This window comes from Perca fluviatilis, chromosome 19, assembly GCF_010015445.1.
Source record: "Perca fluviatilis chromosome 19, GENO_Pfluv_1.0, whole genome shotgun sequence".
In the NCBI taxonomy this organism is placed as follows: domain Eukaryota; kingdom Metazoa; phylum Chordata; class Actinopteri; order Perciformes; family Percidae; genus Perca; species Perca fluviatilis.
Window position 1 is genome coordinate 4377590 of NC_053130.1, and position 18375 is coordinate 4395964.

At 39.8% G+C, this 18375-nt stretch overlaps 2 protein-coding genes across 2 annotated transcripts; both read left to right on the forward strand.

The window, feature by feature from the left end:
- The first annotated feature begins 615 nt into the window (after window positions 1-615).
- On the forward strand, window positions 616-4853 carry LOC120548450 (G-protein coupled receptor 4-like). Its single transcript, XM_039784709.1, has 4 exons — window positions 616-681; window positions 1894-2088; window positions 4063-4250; window positions 4346-4853. The coding sequence occupies exons 2-4, from the start codon at window positions 1909-1911 to the stop codon at window positions 4851-4853; spliced, it is 876 nt and encodes a 291-aa protein (XP_039640643.1). The 5' UTR covers window positions 616-681; window positions 1894-1908.
- Window positions 4854-6548: 1695 nt separating this feature from the next.
- LOC120548201 (G-protein coupled receptor 4-like) lies at window positions 6549-12196 on the forward strand. The gene is made up of 4 exons (XM_039784284.1): window positions 6549-6603; window positions 10293-10475; window positions 10702-10889; window positions 10985-12196. Exons 2-4 carry the CDS (start codon window positions 10308-10310, stop codon window positions 11490-11492), a joined length of 864 nt encoding a protein of 287 aa, XP_039640218.1. The 5' UTR covers window positions 6549-6603; window positions 10293-10307; the 3' UTR covers window positions 11493-12196.
- Window positions 12197-18375: the final 6179 nt, after the last annotated feature.

The window sequence follows — 18375 nt, forward strand, 5'->3', positions numbered from 1 at the left end:
CACTTCTTTTCTCCTCATCCTCCTTTTTTCTTGTTCTTTGTTCACTCCCAGAAGCATGACTCCTCTTCATTTTTCTTTTGACTTTCAATTCAACATTTTGACTATCATGTTTCTACAGGAATGGCATGTGGCCCCTTCAGGGAGGTTTCCTACTGAGATGTCATTCCAAAAAGTCATTTGTCTGTTTAAGGGGGAGGGGGAGTTTTGGTCACTTTGGTTTGGCCACATTTTGAGACATTGCTGTGGAGTAAAGGTCGATTTATGCTTCTGCGTTAAATCAACGCTGTGGGTAGGTACGTGGAGTCATGACCCGACGCCGGACCCTACGCCGTAGCCTGATGTGCACCTCTCAAAATTTTTTATTACACGTTGTGGATCGCCAGCGCTCGGCCGTGGCTTGGTAGCGTTGCGTTTCCCCCGACAGAACCATGAATCAAGCTTAAAGTTTGTCTTCGGGGGCCCCAAGCAGTTGCCTGGCTTGGCTGTTGACAAGCTACGGCCCTGAGCCATAGGTATACTAGGTTCCCACCCAGTCTTGTTTCTCTCTTTCTAAGAGAAAGGTAAGAGGAACCTACTGCATGTCACTTAGCCTACTTGCTGTAGACTGTTTGGTGGCAGAGAACAAAACATCAGACATTGGAGTAAGGAACTGATTCAGGGTGGGTCCTGCAGCTTTTAAAGGTAAGTTTAGCGACATTACTTTTTTGTTATATGTAGAGATTATTCAAATGGTAAAAGACAAAGTCAATAAATTAATTAAGAACGAATTATGCAAACTGTAACAAGCAGATAGCTTTGGAGTGTTTGTGTACAGAACACTGTTTAAACCAACTGTGTTTTATTTCATTTGGTGTTTTTTTCACTCTCTTGTCTCTTCCCTTATGTCTATCCTGTCAGATAGTTCTCTTCCTGTACAGGCTGAATTTCAGATGTTGCCATCGGGATCACGCTTTAAACTCCCCAAATTCAGAACCAACAGCTATAAACACTCTTTTGTACCTACAGCCATTCTACTTCTTTATTCTATAAAGAACCATAGATAACTTATTGACTAACTATTTATTGATTGTTTCCTGTTTTTTTTTATTGTTTTTAACTATGCCTGCAAGGTAGGCAATCTAGATAATGTGTGTGATTGTGTGTGATTTGTACTATACTATCTGCTGCACAACAAATTGCCCGATTGGGGAACAATAAAGTAACTTGAACTTGAACTACAAGAATGTGATTTTGACAAAAAAAGCAGTTTGACAAAATAGCTTTAGCTTGTTCAAAACTAGCTTGTTTAAAAGATTAAACATGCAAAAAAGATGCAGAGTTATGAATGAAATACAAACAGACAAAGACGGTAAAGAAAGAATATAGGAGTACTGTTTTGATTTTTCAGGATTTGAGCCCATATATTTGGAATGGTTGTCTGTTTTGTATTTAATTGCAATACGACAATCGATGATATGTTATGTAACCAAAAACAGCTTACAGTCAGTTTATGATTCAGTTAAGATTTTTTTAGAAAAAATAAAATGATTCTGTACACAAAATCAGAGTAGAGAGGGGCATTCAACAAGTAGTGAGGCAGCGAGAACAGAAGAATGCCCTAAACAAGTGTATCATTGCATTAAACATTATATTAAATTTCTGAAACAACTGGATGATCTTCTGTGGCTGCAGTAAAGACCTCACATCAGCACAAAAATATAACTTTTTCTGAAAATGTATTATTTGATTTGATATATTATTAGCAGATCAGGTAAAAAAATATTATGGAATGCCAAAAGAAACTATGAGCAATGAGCACTTTTATTGCTAGGTTTTATTTGTGGTTATGTAGGTATACTGTAGGTAGATATTAAACAACATGTTTCATGCCTCTTTTCATAACCTCTTAAACAGGTTTCACACTGAAGAATGGAAGATTTCTACGTTAACGACACTTCACAAGACATGAGCAATGATTACAACAGCACCTTCAACTATTATGACAAAGATGATGAAAAAGCAGAATTGATCACACAAGTGGTGACATGGATAATCATCTGTATCGGACTTCCTTTGACCCTCGTGGCCATCTATGCTCTTTATTCTCTGGTACGTACATTATGACTGAGATCTATTTGTGTAAAGTCTCTGTCTGTAAAGGATCTTGATCTGAGTTGGGGGCCACATGTCAGGGGGCTGGAGTGAAGTATTTTAATGACCTATACATTTACAGGAATAATGAACTGCATAGTTAAAATTTAAATTAAGATTATTGGACGCTGCAGACATATTTGGGAGGAGATGTTCAGAACATGTTTACAACTGCTTTCTTTACTTTAAAGGGGTGATAGAATGCAAAACCGATTTTACCTTTTCATAGTTGAAAAACGACAGTTTGGTGGGTAAATAGGACATACATAGAAGCTCAAAATCCCATTGACACCCCTTTACTATGAAAATCTCCTATTTTGAAACTGCCGCTGAAAACGGGTGAATCTCAACAAAGCTGTAAGTTGACGTCAACCTCCCAAGACCTGTAACTTTGTCACGCCCATGGATGTATTAAGAGAACGGTTACACCCCAACATTTACATACACAACTGACCTGAGATCAGGTAGTCTTCTGAATCTAGGTCGCACAGATCTCTACTATTCCATTACAACAGCTATTCCAAATCAACTATGTAAAGCTCAAATATGGGCCATTTTACGAAAATTGATGGCTAATTGCAAATTTTGTCCGACTGTGTGTCGGAGTTCAGTGGCCGGTGCTGCCTGGGTTGCTGCATCGCCGCTCTGCCTGTCCTCCTTCACAGACCCCGGCCTGCTGTGAGCTCGATTGAGCTGCGTCACCCAGCCAACAAGTGCTCAATACCCGCGCAAACTCACCCTTTCTGGGTGACTGGACTACCAAACGCTGCTGCCGTGACAGAGCTCCAGGGCCTGCAGCTTGCTGTTCTCCCTCCCCTCTTACTGCAAAATGGCCGGTGTGTGTGACTGAGAGCGCGGTCAGCGATCTTGTTACGCCCGCAATCTCTTACCGCAGGTTCCAGTTAATCTTATAATGGATATGTGTGTTGCGTTATTTAAACAAACGATTGGGGAAATAAATGCCTCTTGTCCGCGAGTCTCATTGATAGAGCCCGTGGTTCAGCTGGAGTCCATCAATGAGAGCTAGCTAGCCTCCTCCTAACAAGACCTCTGAAATTCACAAAAATTTATTAAATTGAAATCTGAAATCGGACAAGTGTTAGCTAAGCTTTGTAAGACCTTGGGGAACCTGTAATATACATGCCGTGACGAAATTCAAACTGTAAATATACTATAGTATGAAAATTGTTGCTAGGTAGCTGCGATATTTTCCCATTGTATTGAATGGGACACATAGCTAGCTAGCTGCTCCTCCTAACAAGACCCCTCACGTTCATAAAAATGCCTTAAATTCAAATCGGACTGTTAGCTTTTGTTAGATTTGTAAGACCTTGGGATAGCTGTGATATAAGTGCCGTGACGAAATTCATACTGTAAATATATTATAGTTATGCTGGCACCCGGCCGCGGAGCCCCAGTAGTGCAGTAGCTGGCTAATCCACAAAGGGTGACTTTGCCCTGGGTATGGAGCCCAGCAGGCTGCCGCTTTTTCGTCAGACTGTGTGGAGCTCCTAAAGTCCGACACGTCTTACCAAATTTGCAATTAGCCATACATTTTTGTAAAACGGCCCATATCTGAGCTTTATATAGTTGATTTCTCACATAAAAAAGTCTCACAAGTGAATTTGCTAATGAAACATTGCAGTGTCTGGAATATGAGACTCTGTCGCGTCTCTAATGTGTGTGTATGGGGATTCGTTCAACCAATCAGCGCGCAGCTCATCTAAATATTCTTGAGCATACCATATTTGGAAGAAAAGCTCTTGTTACAAATAGGGCCAAAACACAGGGATGCATATGGGCCAATAAAATATCAACCAGGCCATTTTCAGCCCAACCAATGTTACATACCCCATTAGGAGACCATAAGGAACAGTGTGAAATACCCTATATAATCATTCTATCCCCCCTTTAACCAATGTTTTCCTGCAGGTGGGAAAGGATCATGTTGCTCCGATCTACGTCATCAACCTTCTCATTTCCGACATCATTGAGTTCTGCTGCATGATCGGTTTTGTGGTATCACAAAAGAACAAGAACAAAGAAACAATTTTCAAAATGATTTACTACTCTGGTCTGATGGCCAGTGTTGGTTTTATGGTGTGCATCGCTCTGGAAAGGTATCTGTCTATCCAGAATGTGTGTATCTACTTCTGTGTCTGACCATTGTATTACTATATCATTCTGAAGCTGTGTCTTACATCTTGTATTACAGGTATTTGGTCATCGCCTGCCCACTGTGGTACCGCTTCAGACGAACCATTAAGATCTCCGTGGTGGTCTGTGTCCTGGTCTGGATCCTTTCTCTCGTCTATCTCGTCGCTCTGGTTTTCTGTGGTTTTTCAGAGTTCACAGGCACCATCTTAGCCGTATTTTTCCTCCTTCCCCTCCCACTGCTCATATTCTTTCTGGTTGGGACCCTTAAAGCCCTGTCTGCTTCCATCTCAGTTCCAGCTGACGAAAAACGACGAATTGTGGGAATGTTGGTCCTGGTGCTGCTTATTTACACGCTGCTGTTCCTGCCCAGAATCATATTGTTTCTGAAAGAGGGAAAGAGATATAACATTATCCTCACTGACCTGTCGTCTGTGCTTGTAAGGGTATTTCCTCTTGCAGACTTAGTTCTGTATGTTTTCATGAGGAAAGGGGCCATAGACAAGCTTTTGGCCTCTGTGTGTTGTTGCAGAATGGACAGCAATGATGCCAGCAGTTCAAAAGTATGAATGAGTCAACTTCATGCGGAGAAAGAGGGAATAAAAAACAGAAGGAGACATGTAGGCCAATGAAAAAGGATAGAGACAAGAAAGATTCTCTCTTCTACGGATATGGTTTTTAATAAGACGCCTAATTGTTGATACAAGGAAGTATTGTCTTTATGCTGTGGGAGTTCTGCTCGCTGGGAAATGTTTTTGTAAATTTGCTCAGCTTCACTGTGATTTCTTTAACAAATGTCAATCAAATATGCTGTTATTAGGTTGCTAGTCTAGTTAATGTCTATCATTATTATACTTGGTGACCGGTTGTGACTATGTGAGACAGTTAAAAGATAAAGAGTTTAAAAATGGTCAGATCAACTAAGGAACAGTGATGTCGTCACAGTGATAGGCTGTAACACACCCCGAAACACACACCTCTAAAAGCCTGAATGTCTTTGATATGTAAGATTTATTATTTGGTGCCCCCCAGTGTTAGAATAAAAAATGCACTGGAAGCAGTCCAATCTGAATCATTTGAAAGATAATTACATACAAATAAATAAATGTAATAACTTTAATTTCAAAGAAACCTCTGTACACTGTCTAACATGCAAAGTTAACTGGCAATGTTTGGTACTTCACCATCATCAGGCAAATGGTATTACATACTGAGAAGCCATCTTTTGTAGGAGGTGACTGTGGGTTTGCACCAATCAACTTCTTCTTGCAACGTATGACTTGCTCGTCCCTCTCCAATGCACCTGTCTCATGATATATATGTGCAGTGCAAGCATTTTGCTGTTTATATAAATGTGTGTCCTACCCACAAAACAGATGAAAGTAGCGCTTACAATCATATTTGTTAAACTCTTCATATGTTTTGTTTGTGCAAATCTTAATTTGTGAAGTAACCCATATTTTCAGATAAATGTAGTGGAGTAGAGGTAGAAAGTAGCATGAAAAGAAAATAGTCAAGTAAAGATCTTGAGTAAATGTACTTAGTTACATTCCCCCACTGACTAAAGGCCCCAGAGATGTTGTACCGTAACTGTGTGACTGCTGGATGTTACAGGTTTAACGTATCAACTTAAAATGTGGTGATGTGTCAACGTTGTTATCACTTCTTGTTTCTACTAAAAAAAAAATACAAGTGGCCAAGGCTACATGTTTAAAGCAGGAAATGTACGTGATATTAAGCTCAGAAGAAGATGTAGATTAATAGTGAATAGGTTTCACAGGTTAGTGTTTGTTAAGACATGGTGAATGTGTCAGGACACATTTGGTTCTAGACGTCAGAGTGTCAAAGTCAGGAACCGAGATCCTGATTTAAAACAAGGCACTTTTTCCCAAAAGCACACCAAAGCTATCAGGTAATGCTAAAATCCTTCTTACATACCTTAAGAAAGTCCATCTCATCTTTTCAGTAGCCCTGGATTCGTGCAACAGCTTACGTGCAAAATGCGTATTAATTTTTAGAATAAACTTGCATAAAGATATTACAAAATGATAGAGGATATTTAAAACCTTCAACAAGCTCATCAAAACAGCAAGATCTTAAACAAACAGACTTAACATGCATGTGCTGTTTGGTACTTGTGGTGTTTTATTATCTCATACTCATTTAATCTCTCTTCCTTTGAAGAGGAGGCGTGGATTATTATCAACCTAGTGCATGTTATGTAACTTTACCATATTTATTGTAGACTGTTTGGATGCAGAGGACAAAACATCAGACATTGGTGTAGGGAACTCATTCCGTATCTTGCAGCTGTCAAAGGTAAATTTGGTGACACTTTATTATTATATAGATTGTTTAAAAAGGTAAAGACATTGTAAATAGTCATGAAAATGATTATGTAACCTTTAACAAGCAGACAGCTGTGGACTGTACTGTGTTTAAACCAACTATATTTCATTTGGGTTTTTCCCTGTCTTTCCTTAAATTGTAAGCCTTATGGATATGTTATTGTGTAACAAAGACAGAACATTTATTTATTTAGTTATTTAAGTTTATTTGAATAGGGACAAGTATGTTACATAAACTCATGTTACAAACTACAACATTTTAGCCGAAGCTAATTCTCAATGTCAGTCCCTAGTCGGCCTTTACATAAAATTCAACAATACATAGTTAAAATAAACATAATAATACAGTATAACACAATAACAACGAAGCAAAATTTGCAAAAGATAAAATGTTTAAATTCCTCAGACTAACACAATGATGTGACCTAATGGGTTTCCTATCTAGGATTTTAACTGCTCTGTTATAAATCATTTGAATTGGCTTGACTGTGGTAACAGTAGCCTGTGACCATGTGCAGATGCAGTAATATATATATGCGAGAAGATCATGGCATGCATGAAAGTGTGAGCAGCATGTAAATGTAGTTTAAGAAACCGGCTAAAAGATGAAAGCATGCAAAATCAAGTACATTAGCTGATGGAAAAATGAGAGAAGAAAAATGAAATAGAGCATGCACAATTAATGGGAAATTAAACAACAAGAAGTAGAACTACTGTGTAGATATTTCAGGAATTTGGTCCATATATCGAAAACGTGCTTACAAATAATTTTTCTTACAAATGTATGTATGTATCTATGTATGTATGTATGTATGTACATATGTATGTATGTATGTATGTATGTATGTTCTGAACCAACATTCATTCACAAAAATATATTTTGCAGTTCTTTAAGAAATGATAACAGCTGAGATATGCACTGAGTTTTGTGTGTTGTCACAATATGATGAATGATGTTATGTAACCCAAGACAGGTAAAATGTCGGGTAATGATTCAGTTAGAGATGTTTAGTGAAACAAGAAAATTAATATTTATACAAAAGATAATGCTGATGGTTTATCAAGTGGATGAATCAGTCTCATCCAAAACCAGAGGGCAGAGGGGCATTCAACAAGTAGTGGGGCATCAGCACAGAAGACAGACAAAATGTCCTAAACAAATGGACATTAATCATTATATTAAATAATTACTGAAACACGGACGAGGTTCTGTGGCTGCAGTAATGACCTCACATCAGCACGTTAAACATTTCTATCACCAGAACTTGTTGTGCTATCTGAAACTGTAAGATTTGATTAAGTATTACCTATGGTGTCCCTGAAGTGCAAACCAGGAGAGCAAATCAACACAACTCCCTGTCATGCTGTGTGATTTGCTGTTCTGGTTTGTAAACCTGTTTGAGTCGTGACTCACTCGGATCTTTCACCCGTGTCTTTAAATTAACTCATGAGTTGCGAGTCTCTAGTATCATTAACTCGGATCAGTTGAGTCCTGCTACAATTCAGTCTAAAATGATAACAGCGCCACACACAAACCTCTTGCAACATTAGCTACTACTAGTCCTAGCCATCTTAGCTGCCAAAAGGCTTTATAACTTACAATTTCGTAGGCAACCACAACTCCATAAGTCAACTCAAGCGACTGAGTGAGCAGAGACAGGTAGAAACTTCCTGACCCGCAGACTCAGAGCTGGAAACATTGCAAGCTCGCAGACCATGGGACTCACTCAAGGACTCATAAGTCAGTCAGTCACGCTTATCAGCCGGCTACGTTGTCATGAATGGATCTGTAGCAGACGAGCGAGTGAAGTCTCTCCTCGAGTCAGGGTGAAAAGCAAATCCACAACAAAAGCCATTCTTTCACTTCTGATATAACATACAATGTCCTGCACGTAGCCTAGGCCTACTGTAGGTTTGGTGTATATCTGTAGTATATTAAAATGCAATTAGGTTGAGCAGACAGTCCGAAACATTGCAAGCTCGCCTCGCAGACCATGGGACCAGCGGTAGAGTGGCAATCGGAAGAGTCGGGACTTTTCCCGGTGGGCTGGAAGTGTTTCGAAGCCGAGAGGGCCGGTCTGATAATAGTTATACATTGCAAGTTCTTAGCAACACCATCCGGAGGCCTGCTGTGCGGGCGCTGCCTGCGGGCGGACCTGTGCGTCGCTTTAGTGTCCACTCTCTCTGCAAAAATAGAGATGAGCAGCTCGGCTTCCGGTCTGGACAGCTTCAGGTTTATAAAGGACGTGCTCTTCAATGGACATGCTGCGGCAGATTTGACGCCTTTGTGCTCCATGTATTTCTGCCGTAGTTTCGGAATTCCACCTCTGATGTAAAGCAGCGTACAGCCACTTCTCTAGCTAAACTTTGTCTCACTCAGAGACCAGAGACCCAAACAGAGCTCTGTGTCTGTCAGAAGGTCTGAGATCTACCGTATCAGCAGAGCACTCACGTAATGCACAGCAGACTATGGTGCAGGTAGATTATTTTCTGAAATATAGTGACTTTATTCTTGTAATTATAACTTTATTTTTCTCAAAATATCACGACTCCTCCAAATCACAGAGAACACAGATGAGTTATATTTAAAATGTGCACAAAGTTTTGAACATGAGCAGAAATCTTGCTCAAACACATCTGAAATATTACAGTCCAGGGGTTTATTAATACATTAAAATGAATAATGTATCATTGAGGTGAATAATTGTCATATGCACATTTAAGGAGGTTACTTCCCCAACAAAAGACGCAAAACAGGAGGGAGGAGTAAATGATGCCTATAGGCTACATGTGTGCTGACTCAGATATAATTAGAAAAGTCGATCTACAGGAGAATAAATAGATGAAAACAATACAGAAATCCTGATAGCCTTACTGCAAACTATTCCATTATGTTTTTATTTTTTGAATTGTCCCCTATGTTTCACTTTACATAAAGATATTTTCAGCATAAATTGATTCCGAAAAGGTAGAAATAGGTGCATAAAAATTCACCAGAATGCAGGAAATTAAGTTTTTAACACTAAAATGTTTTCTAGGGGAGGACCCCCAGACCCCTGCATCATAACTTGCCACAAAGATCTGGAAACAAAAGCGTGGCCTTTGCGTTGCCAGGCCAGTTATGATTAGGCCAAATGTTGGTGTGTAGATGTAGCATATCAAAATTAGGTTGATTGATTTAAAAAAAATATATTCTATGTCTACATTGAAAGCATACATATTGCTAGGCTACAATAAGTTAAGACAATAAATAAACAGTCTGGCTCAAAATGCTTTCTTTCCCATGACTAAATGGCTCTCCTGTGAGCAGCTACATGAGGTGAGTTTCCTTGGCGATTTAGCAATACTGACTCAAGTGACTGACACAAACCGGATCAGTTCAGTGTGTGACTCAGAATAACCCAAATCCTTAAAAGGAATTGAGTTTGCCAGGCCTAGGTTTGCACTTCAGGGCCACCGTAATAAGCAGATTGTGTATCAAAAATTGAGGAACGTCAATAAAAAATGAAAGCAATTGATTTATTTTGTGGGTATCATATATATGAATCCTGTATTTGTGTGAACTTGCTCCTCACAGCTTTAGTGATATCACTGAACAATGTTAGGTAGATATTAAACAACGTGTTTCATGCCTTGTTTTATAACCTGATCTCTAAACAGGTTTCTCTCTGAAGAATGGAAGATTTCTCCAATAATGACACATCACTGGACATGAGCCATGGTTACAACACCTTCTATGACTACTATATACGAGCAGCATTCATCATAAATGTGGTGACATGCATAATCATCTGTATTGGACTTCCTTTGACCCTGGTGGCCATCTATGCTCTTTATTCTCTGGTACGTACATTATGACTGAGATCTATTTGTGTAAAGTCTCTGTCTGTAAAGGATCTTTATCTGAGTTGTCAGGGAGCTGGGATTGAGTCTTGAAATTGAAATTCACGGGAATAATTAAGTCCAAACTTAAAATGTACATGAAGCTGATTGGACCCTGCAGACATATTTGGGAGGAGGAGTTCAGAACATGTTTCCAACTGCTTTCTTTACTTTGGTTTTCCTGCAGGTGCGAAAGGATCATGTTGCTCCAATCTACGTCATCAACCTTCTCATTTCCGACCTCATTCAGTTCTGCTGCATGATCGGTTGGTTGGCAAAACCTGAGAACTGGAACAAAACTAGCATTGTCTATAGTATCTACTACTCCAGTCTGATGGCCAGTGTTGGCTTCATGGTGTGCATCGCCCTGGAAAGGTATCTATCTATCCAGAATGTGTGGAGCTACTTCTGTGTCTGACCATTGTATTACTATATCATTCTGAAGCTGTGTCTTACATCTTGTATTACAGGTATTTGGTCATCGCCTGCCCACTGTGGTACCGCTTCAGACGATCCATCAAGATCTCTGTGGTGGTCTGTGTCCTGGTCTGGACCCTTCCTCTTGTCTATTGCTTCATTTCTTTTTTTTTGAATACCCCAAATCTTTCAGTAATTATTTATTGCATATTTTTTTTCCTTCCCCTCCCACTGCTCATATTCTTTCTGGTTGGGACCCTTAAAGTCCTGTCTGCTTCCATCTCAGTTCACGCTGATGAAAAACGACGAATTGTGGCAATGTTGGTCCTGGTGCTGCTTATTTACACGCTGTTGTTCCTGCCCACAACAATTTTCTGTCTGAAAGAGGGAGACAGATGTGATACTACCATCAACAGCCTGCCTTATTTTTCTATTAGGTTGAGTCCTCTTGCAGACTTAGTTCTGTATATTTTCATGAGGAAAGGGGCCATAGACAAGCTTTTGGCCTCTGTGTGTTGTTGCAGAATGGACAGCAATGAATACAGCAGTTCAACAGTATGAATGAGTCAGCTTCATGTAGGCAGAGAAATAGGGAGAGAGAGACAGAAAGGGGAGAAAACAGAAGGAGACATGTTGGCAAATAAAAAAGGATAGAGACAAGAAAGATTCTCTCTTCTATGGATATGGTTTTTAATAAGACACCTAACTGTTGATACAAGGAAGTATTGTCTTTATGCTGTGGGAGTTATGCTTGCTGGGAAATGTTTTTGTAAACTTGCTCAGCTGTCAATCAAATATGTCAATCAAATATGCTGTTATTAGGTTGCTAGTCTAGTTAATGTCTATCAGTATTTTACTGTACATGGTGGCCAAATTTCACATTTTGATTTAGAATCCTTTGTACATGAGTCAAAAGAATATCCTGAATGATACCATAAGAGAAAAACTGTGAGACAGTTAAAAGATAAAGAGTTTAAAGATGGGCAGATCAAGTAAGAAACAATCCTCACAGTGAAACCCCTATCACTGGTAAAGCTGTAACACCCCCCAAAACACACACCTCTAAAAGCCTGAAGGTCTTTGATGTGTAAGACTTATGATTTGGTGCCCCCCAGTGTTAGAATAAAAAAGGCCCTGTAACCCCCGGTTACCAGAACCCTGTGAAATAGTTGACTGAACTGTAAGTTAATGTAACAATTAAAAGTTAAAAATAATATTTATTTAATTTGATAACTGTACTGATCTAATTCACTGGGCTAAACCACTCCCAGTTTGTCATGTGAAGCACTTTGTGACTTTGTCTGTAAAAGGTGCTATATCAAATAAACATTATTATTATTATTATTATTATTATTATTATTATTATTATTATTATTATTATTAATAAAATTAGCAGTTGCTGCAGGCTTGTGGCCTACTACTGTGAGTTGAGTCAGCTATTGTTTTGCTAGCACACTGTAGTGAGGCAGCTTCTGGATGAAAGTAATGTGTTTAAGGGAAGTTACCTTTTAGATAGATAGATAGATAGATAGATAGATACAGTAGATAGATAGATAGATACAGTAGATAGATACAGTAGATAGATAGATTGATAGATAGATAGATTGTCTATTGCCATTGCATATCACTACACAACGAAATTAAGAGGACATATATCACTCACTTAGCAGCATAAAGCTAGAAAGATAAAAAGTGACAGTGTCGGCAACAATAAATAGATAAATATGGAGTAAAAAAAAAAGTATTAAAACCAGAATAAGGAAACCAGTGCATTATCAACACAGTATGGTTCCAGTCCAGCTTAGCTTAGCCTTTCAGACTTTCAGCAGCTCATTTATGGCCCTGGGAAAAAAGCTATTTCTCATGTGGTTTGTCTGCACCCTCATGACCCTAAGCCTGCCTGAGGGTAGGGTGTCAAAAAGGATATGGCCAGTGTTTTAATGGTCAAATGTTTTATTATTTACACTGTAATTAAAGAAACATTAATAACAGTGCTGTAGTAACTTTAATTATATATTAGGGGTGGCACGGTTCATGAAAGCAAACACAAGGCTACATTGTGCATGCGTCGGATGTGGTTTCCTTTCGCGCGAAAGAAAAGGTGTGGACAAGTTACCAACAAAATGTACAGCAAAAGACCGTGCAAAATATTTTAGACCGTCCTGCCAACCTGTAAACATTTTAACATCAACGTAAGCTGCGTTGTTTCACTCTAAAGTCGCTGAAAGATGCTGCTGTTTCAATCCTGTCCGCTCTCCGCAGCAGGCGGGGCTGCTGCTCCGTTCCCCTCCCGCGACTGACGTGTGCGCATACGCACACACACACACACACACACACACACACACACACACACACACACACACACACACACACAAACAGTGGATGCAGGAAAAAACGGAGATGAGACGACATGATGACCTAAATTGAGGACAGCTGCACTCGTTATTGTAAGTGCAATGTTAAGTTAAAGTCCAATAAGTACTTTATCAAACCATATGAGTGTGTGTCCCAGCCCAGGATAGGAAATTAACTAACAATGTTAAAGGGGTGATAGAATGATTATATAGGGTATTTCACACTGTTCCTTATGGTCTCCTAATGGGGTATGTAACATTAGTTGGACTGAAAATGGCCTGGTTGATATTTTATTGGCCCTTATGCATCCCTGTGTTTTGGCTCTATTTGTAACAAGAGCTTTTCTTCCAAATATGGTATGCTCATGAATATTTAGATGAGCTGCGCGCTGCTTGGTTGAGCCTTAGCCCCGTACACACACGTAGAGACGCACGCTGATTGGTTGAGCCTTAGCCCCGTACACACACGTAGAGACGCGCGCTGATTGGTTGAGCGACTCTCCATACACACGCATTAGAGGTCGCGTGCTGATTGGTTGAGCGAATCCCCAATACACAGACATTAGAAACGCGACAGAATCTCATATTCCAGACACTGCAATGGTTCCTTACCAAATTCACTTCTGAGACTTTTTTATGCGAGAAATCAACTATATAAAGCTCAAATATGGGCCATTTTACGAAAATGGATGGCTAATTGCAAATTTGGTAAGACTGTGTGTCGGAGTTCAGCTGCCTGTGTTGCTGCCTCGCCGCCCGGCCTGCCTTCCTCCACAGACCCCGGCTTGCTGTGAGCTCGATTGAGCTCCGGCACGGCTGCTGCAGCCCACAGCACCTCATACCCGCGCAAAGTCACCGTTTGGGCTAATGGACTACCAAACACCGCTGCCCTGACAGATCTCCAGGGCCTGCATCTCCTCTCTTCCTGCTAGCTAAATGGCCCGTGTGTGAGAGCGCGGTCAGCGAGCTTGTTACACCAGCAATCTCTTACCACATGTTACACACATGTCACGCCACATAGCTATACAACATCTAACTAAATGTTTTATTAAGCTAACAACGGTTTCCGATTTCAAGTTAATGAATATTTGTGAGCTGTAAGGGTTTCGTTAGCTGCGACTGTCCCTTCAATCCTATGTGTACAGATTGCGGCTAGTTAGCTTCATTTTTGGTCGTAATTCGAGTATATTTACAGTTTGAATTTCGTCACGCCACTTATACAACATCAATATATAATATCAATAAATGTTTTATTAAGCTAACAACGGTGTCCGATTTCAAGTTAATGAATTTTTGTGAATTCCAGAGGAATTCTAAGAGGAGGCTAGCTAGCTCTCATTGATAGAGCTCCATCCAGCCGCAGGCTCTATCAATGAGACTCACGGACAAGCAGCGTTTATTTTCCCAATCGTTTGTTTAAATAACTCAACACATTATAACACACATTAAAAGAGTAACTGAAACCTGTGGTAAGAGAATGCTGGCGTAACAAGCTCGCTGACCGCTTTTTCACTCACATACACCGGGCATTTAGCTAGCAGGAAGAGGGGAGTTGGAGGCCCTGGAGCTCTGTCAGAGCAGCGGCGTTTCGTAGTTCATTAGCCCAAAACGTTGACTTTGCGCGGGTATGGAGTGCCGTGGGCTGCCAGTCGTGACGGAGCTCAATCGAGCTCACAGCAGGCTGGGGTCTGTGAAGGAAGGCAGGCCAGGCGGCGAGGCAGCTACACAGGCAGCACCAGCCTCTGAAGTCCGACACACAGTCGGACAAAATTTGCAATTAGACATACATTTTCGTAAAACGGCCCATATTTGACCTCTACGTAGTTGATTTTTCGCATAAAAAAGTCTCAGAAGTGAATTTAATGGTAAAATAGCATATGAACAATGTATACATTTTCTGAGATCTGCACGACCTAGATTCAGAAGACTAACTGATCTCAGGTCAGTTGTGTAGCCTATGCAAATGTTGGGGCGTGACCGTTCTCTTAATACACCCACGGCTGTGACAAAGGTTCCGGATTTTGAGAAGCTTACGTAAGCAACTAGCTTTGTTGAGATTCGCCCGTTTTCAGCGGAAGTTTCAAAATATGAGATTTTCATAGTAAAGGGGTGTCAATGGGATTTTGAGCTTCTATGTATGTCCTATTTACCCACCGAACTGTCGTTATTCAACTATGACAGGGTAAAATTGGTTTTGCATTCTATCACCCCTTTAAGATCAACAAGCCACTGACAGACATGTTGAAATTTGATTCATTCATAAATTATTATTTTTTGTCTTAAATCCACTAGCCATTTTCATATTATAGCAACATTTGCAGCATCCTGAGCCTTTTTGGTAAGGTTACTAGGAAAACTCAGCCTAGAGTAATTTTATTCTCCCCAAAAAAGTTTCCTTTTTATTTTTAAAGAACTATACAAAAAAAATAAAATCGCAACTTTTTTATATTTAACGTATTCTGACTTATTCAAAAGACGGAGCTTTAAGTGTTTACACTGAAGTTGGCAGTTTGATAAATGCAAGTTATTTCAATTGATTTTCTGTAATATATAGTATTCAGCAATACACATTCTCCTTTTTTTGCCAAATAAAAAAAAAGCTTGTTGAAATCATCAATGTCTTCCCTCTTGCTGTATCAAAATCTCACCAAGCTTTCCTCAGAGATGGTCCCAATAATGTGCTTAAAGTCAAGTCAAATTCAGTTTGTGCATGACTACATGATATAACTATTTTTTAATACTGTATCTGTACTGTACTGTATCCACATTGTGGATTATTAAGCTAAATATCATATGCTGAAGTATATTTCTGGAGTGTTAAAGATTAAAAGAAAAAATAACAAGAACCGTACAGAAGCGAAAACCGTGACCCTAAAACCGTGATACGAACCGAACCGTGGGTTTTGTGAACTGTGCCACCCCCTATATATATATATATTTTGTCGGGTGATGATGGCACATGGCCTTTGGTGTGGGAGATCTGGGTTCGATTCCCAAATTCCCACTGCGAAACATCAACCAATGTGTCCCTGAGCAAGACACTTAACCTCTAGTTGCTCCAGAGGTGTGCGACCTCTGACATATATAGCAATTGTAAGTCGCTTTGGATAAAAGCGTCAGCTAAATGACATGTAGTGTAATGTAATGTACTGTATATATACATACAATTGAACTATATATTGATTATTTTTTTGGCTTTGTGCATACAAGGCCAGGTCTTCTTCTTCCTCTTTGTCTTCATGGAGTGTGAGATTGCATGAGATCCTATGAGAGTCTTCAGCCAGCGTTTCTTCTGTTGGAGAGAGGTGTAGTTGGTCCTGGAGTGGCGAGCCAAACCTGAGTCGGAAAGCAGAGAAAGTTGAGTTACTGAAGTCCAGTAAAGAGTGGTAGGACAAACATTACACTACATGTCATTTAGCTGATGCTTTTATCCAAAGCGACTTCCAATTGCTATATATATCAGAGGTCACACGCCTCTGGAGCAACTAGGGGTTAAGTGTCTTGCTCAGGGACACATTGGTTGATGTATCGCAGTGGGAATTGAACCCAGATCTCCCACACCAAAGGCATGTGTCATATCCACTGTGCCATCACCACCCAAACCTTTTTTAACTTTTCCCACACAAGGAAAAGTTAAAAAAGGAAACAAGGAAAAAACACTGTCTGAGAGGGACTTACACACTGATTAAACGGAGCTCTTGGATCAACTTCTTTATATACTTATTATTATTTACAGCATAAGTTGGTTTGTTATAGAATGTATGGTCATGTGATGCATCACAGTTTGGGAAATGATCAGAGGGAGGAGACTGAGAGAAACTTAATGTTTCTTGAAGAAAATCTGCTCCCGACCAGGTTAGGTTCACAGGATCAGTTACCATAGTAACTGACTCTGAGGTGAAGTTACCTCTCTTTCTGAAACGGAAAACCCAGAGTTTCCCTCATCTCAGGGTTAACAAACTCAGAGTTTTCACTAAACCTGCTTTCTGGAATGGGCCTCTGGTGCATCGAGCTCCTTATTTAACAGACATTTTGATTATGCATGGATTGCTAATAATTTACATTGGTAGCACTATATAAATAACATTAGTTTATATGCAGATATTCACAAAGATATTTAGATAGGCCTACTTTTTTCATCGCTGGTTTTTGGAGTTGGCTGTGCAGTAGGCCCTATGTTGGGGTATAGTTTGTACGCACTGTCAGCTCAGCTGTAATTCAGGGAGGGGAGGGGCGAGTGAGTTTTTAAAGGAGACAGAGGTAGAGTGGTCTGCAGAATACAGAGCCTGTGTAACATAGCATCTTTAGACTCTACGTGGACCGTGGACCCCCCTCCTCCCCTTTCGACCTACTCGTCCCTCTCCAATACACCTGTCTCATATTACAGATGTGCAGTGCAAGTATTTTTCTGTTTATATAAATCGTCATCAAGATTTATATTTTTGATTTGATTTATATTTTTGATCAGATTTGTTTTGTGGGTATCATATATGTGAATCCTGTATTTGTGTGAACTTGCTCCTCACAGCTTTAGTGATATCTCTGAACAATGTTAGGTAGATATTAAACAACATGTTTCATGCCTCGTTTTGTAACCTGATCTCTTAAACAGGTTTCACTCTGAAGAATGGGAGATGTCTACATTAATCACTGGACATGAGCCACGATAACGGCAAACAATATAATATAGCACAATTCATCATATATGTGGTGACATGCATAATCATTTGTATTGGACTTCATTTGACTCTCCTGACCATCTATGCTCTTTATTCTCTGGTACGTACAGTACATTATGACTGAGATCTATTTGTGTAAAGTGTCTGTAAAGGATATTGATCTTTCCAGCCTTGACAAACATCTTGATATACTACAGTCAGATATATTATTACTCAAAAAAGAAACTGGAGCACTACGAATTGACTATGTGACCTTAATGAAACGCACAAAGAAGGTGGAGCGCTCATCTGGTTCTCTGGCAAAATCACTAATGGCAGTAGAAGCAAAGTTAGCGGATCTTGAAGACAGAAGTAGGAGAAATAACGTATGTGTTCATGGCCTTCCAGAGGGAAAACGGGGCCCTAATGCCA

What these genes read in the sequence shown, in the direction of transcription:
- LOC120548450 (XM_039784709.1), top strand. Translation starts at nt 1,909, where the DNA reads ATGGAAGATTTCTACGTTAACGACACTTCACAAGACATGAGCAATGAT. An exon ending in TCTATGCTCTTTATTCTCTG is followed by an intron (nt 2,089 to 4,062) that starts GTACGTACATTA and finishes GTTTTCCTGCAG; the next exon opens with GTGGGAAAGGATCATGTTGC. An exon ending in GTGTGCATCGCTCTGGAAAG is followed by an intron (nt 4,251 to 4,345) that starts GTATCTGTCTAT and finishes CTTGTATTACAG; the next exon opens with GTATTTGGTCATCGCCTGCC.
- LOC120548201 (XM_039784284.1), top strand. Translation starts at nt 10,308, where the DNA reads ATGGAAGATTTCTCCAATAATGACACATCACTGGACATGAGCCATGGT. An exon ending in TCTATGCTCTTTATTCTCTG is followed by an intron (nt 10,476 to 10,701) that starts GTACGTACATTA and finishes GTTTTCCTGCAG; the next exon opens with GTGCGAAAGGATCATGTTGC. An exon ending in GTGTGCATCGCCCTGGAAAG is followed by an intron (nt 10,890 to 10,984) that starts GTATCTATCTAT and finishes CTTGTATTACAG; the next exon opens with GTATTTGGTCATCGCCTGCC.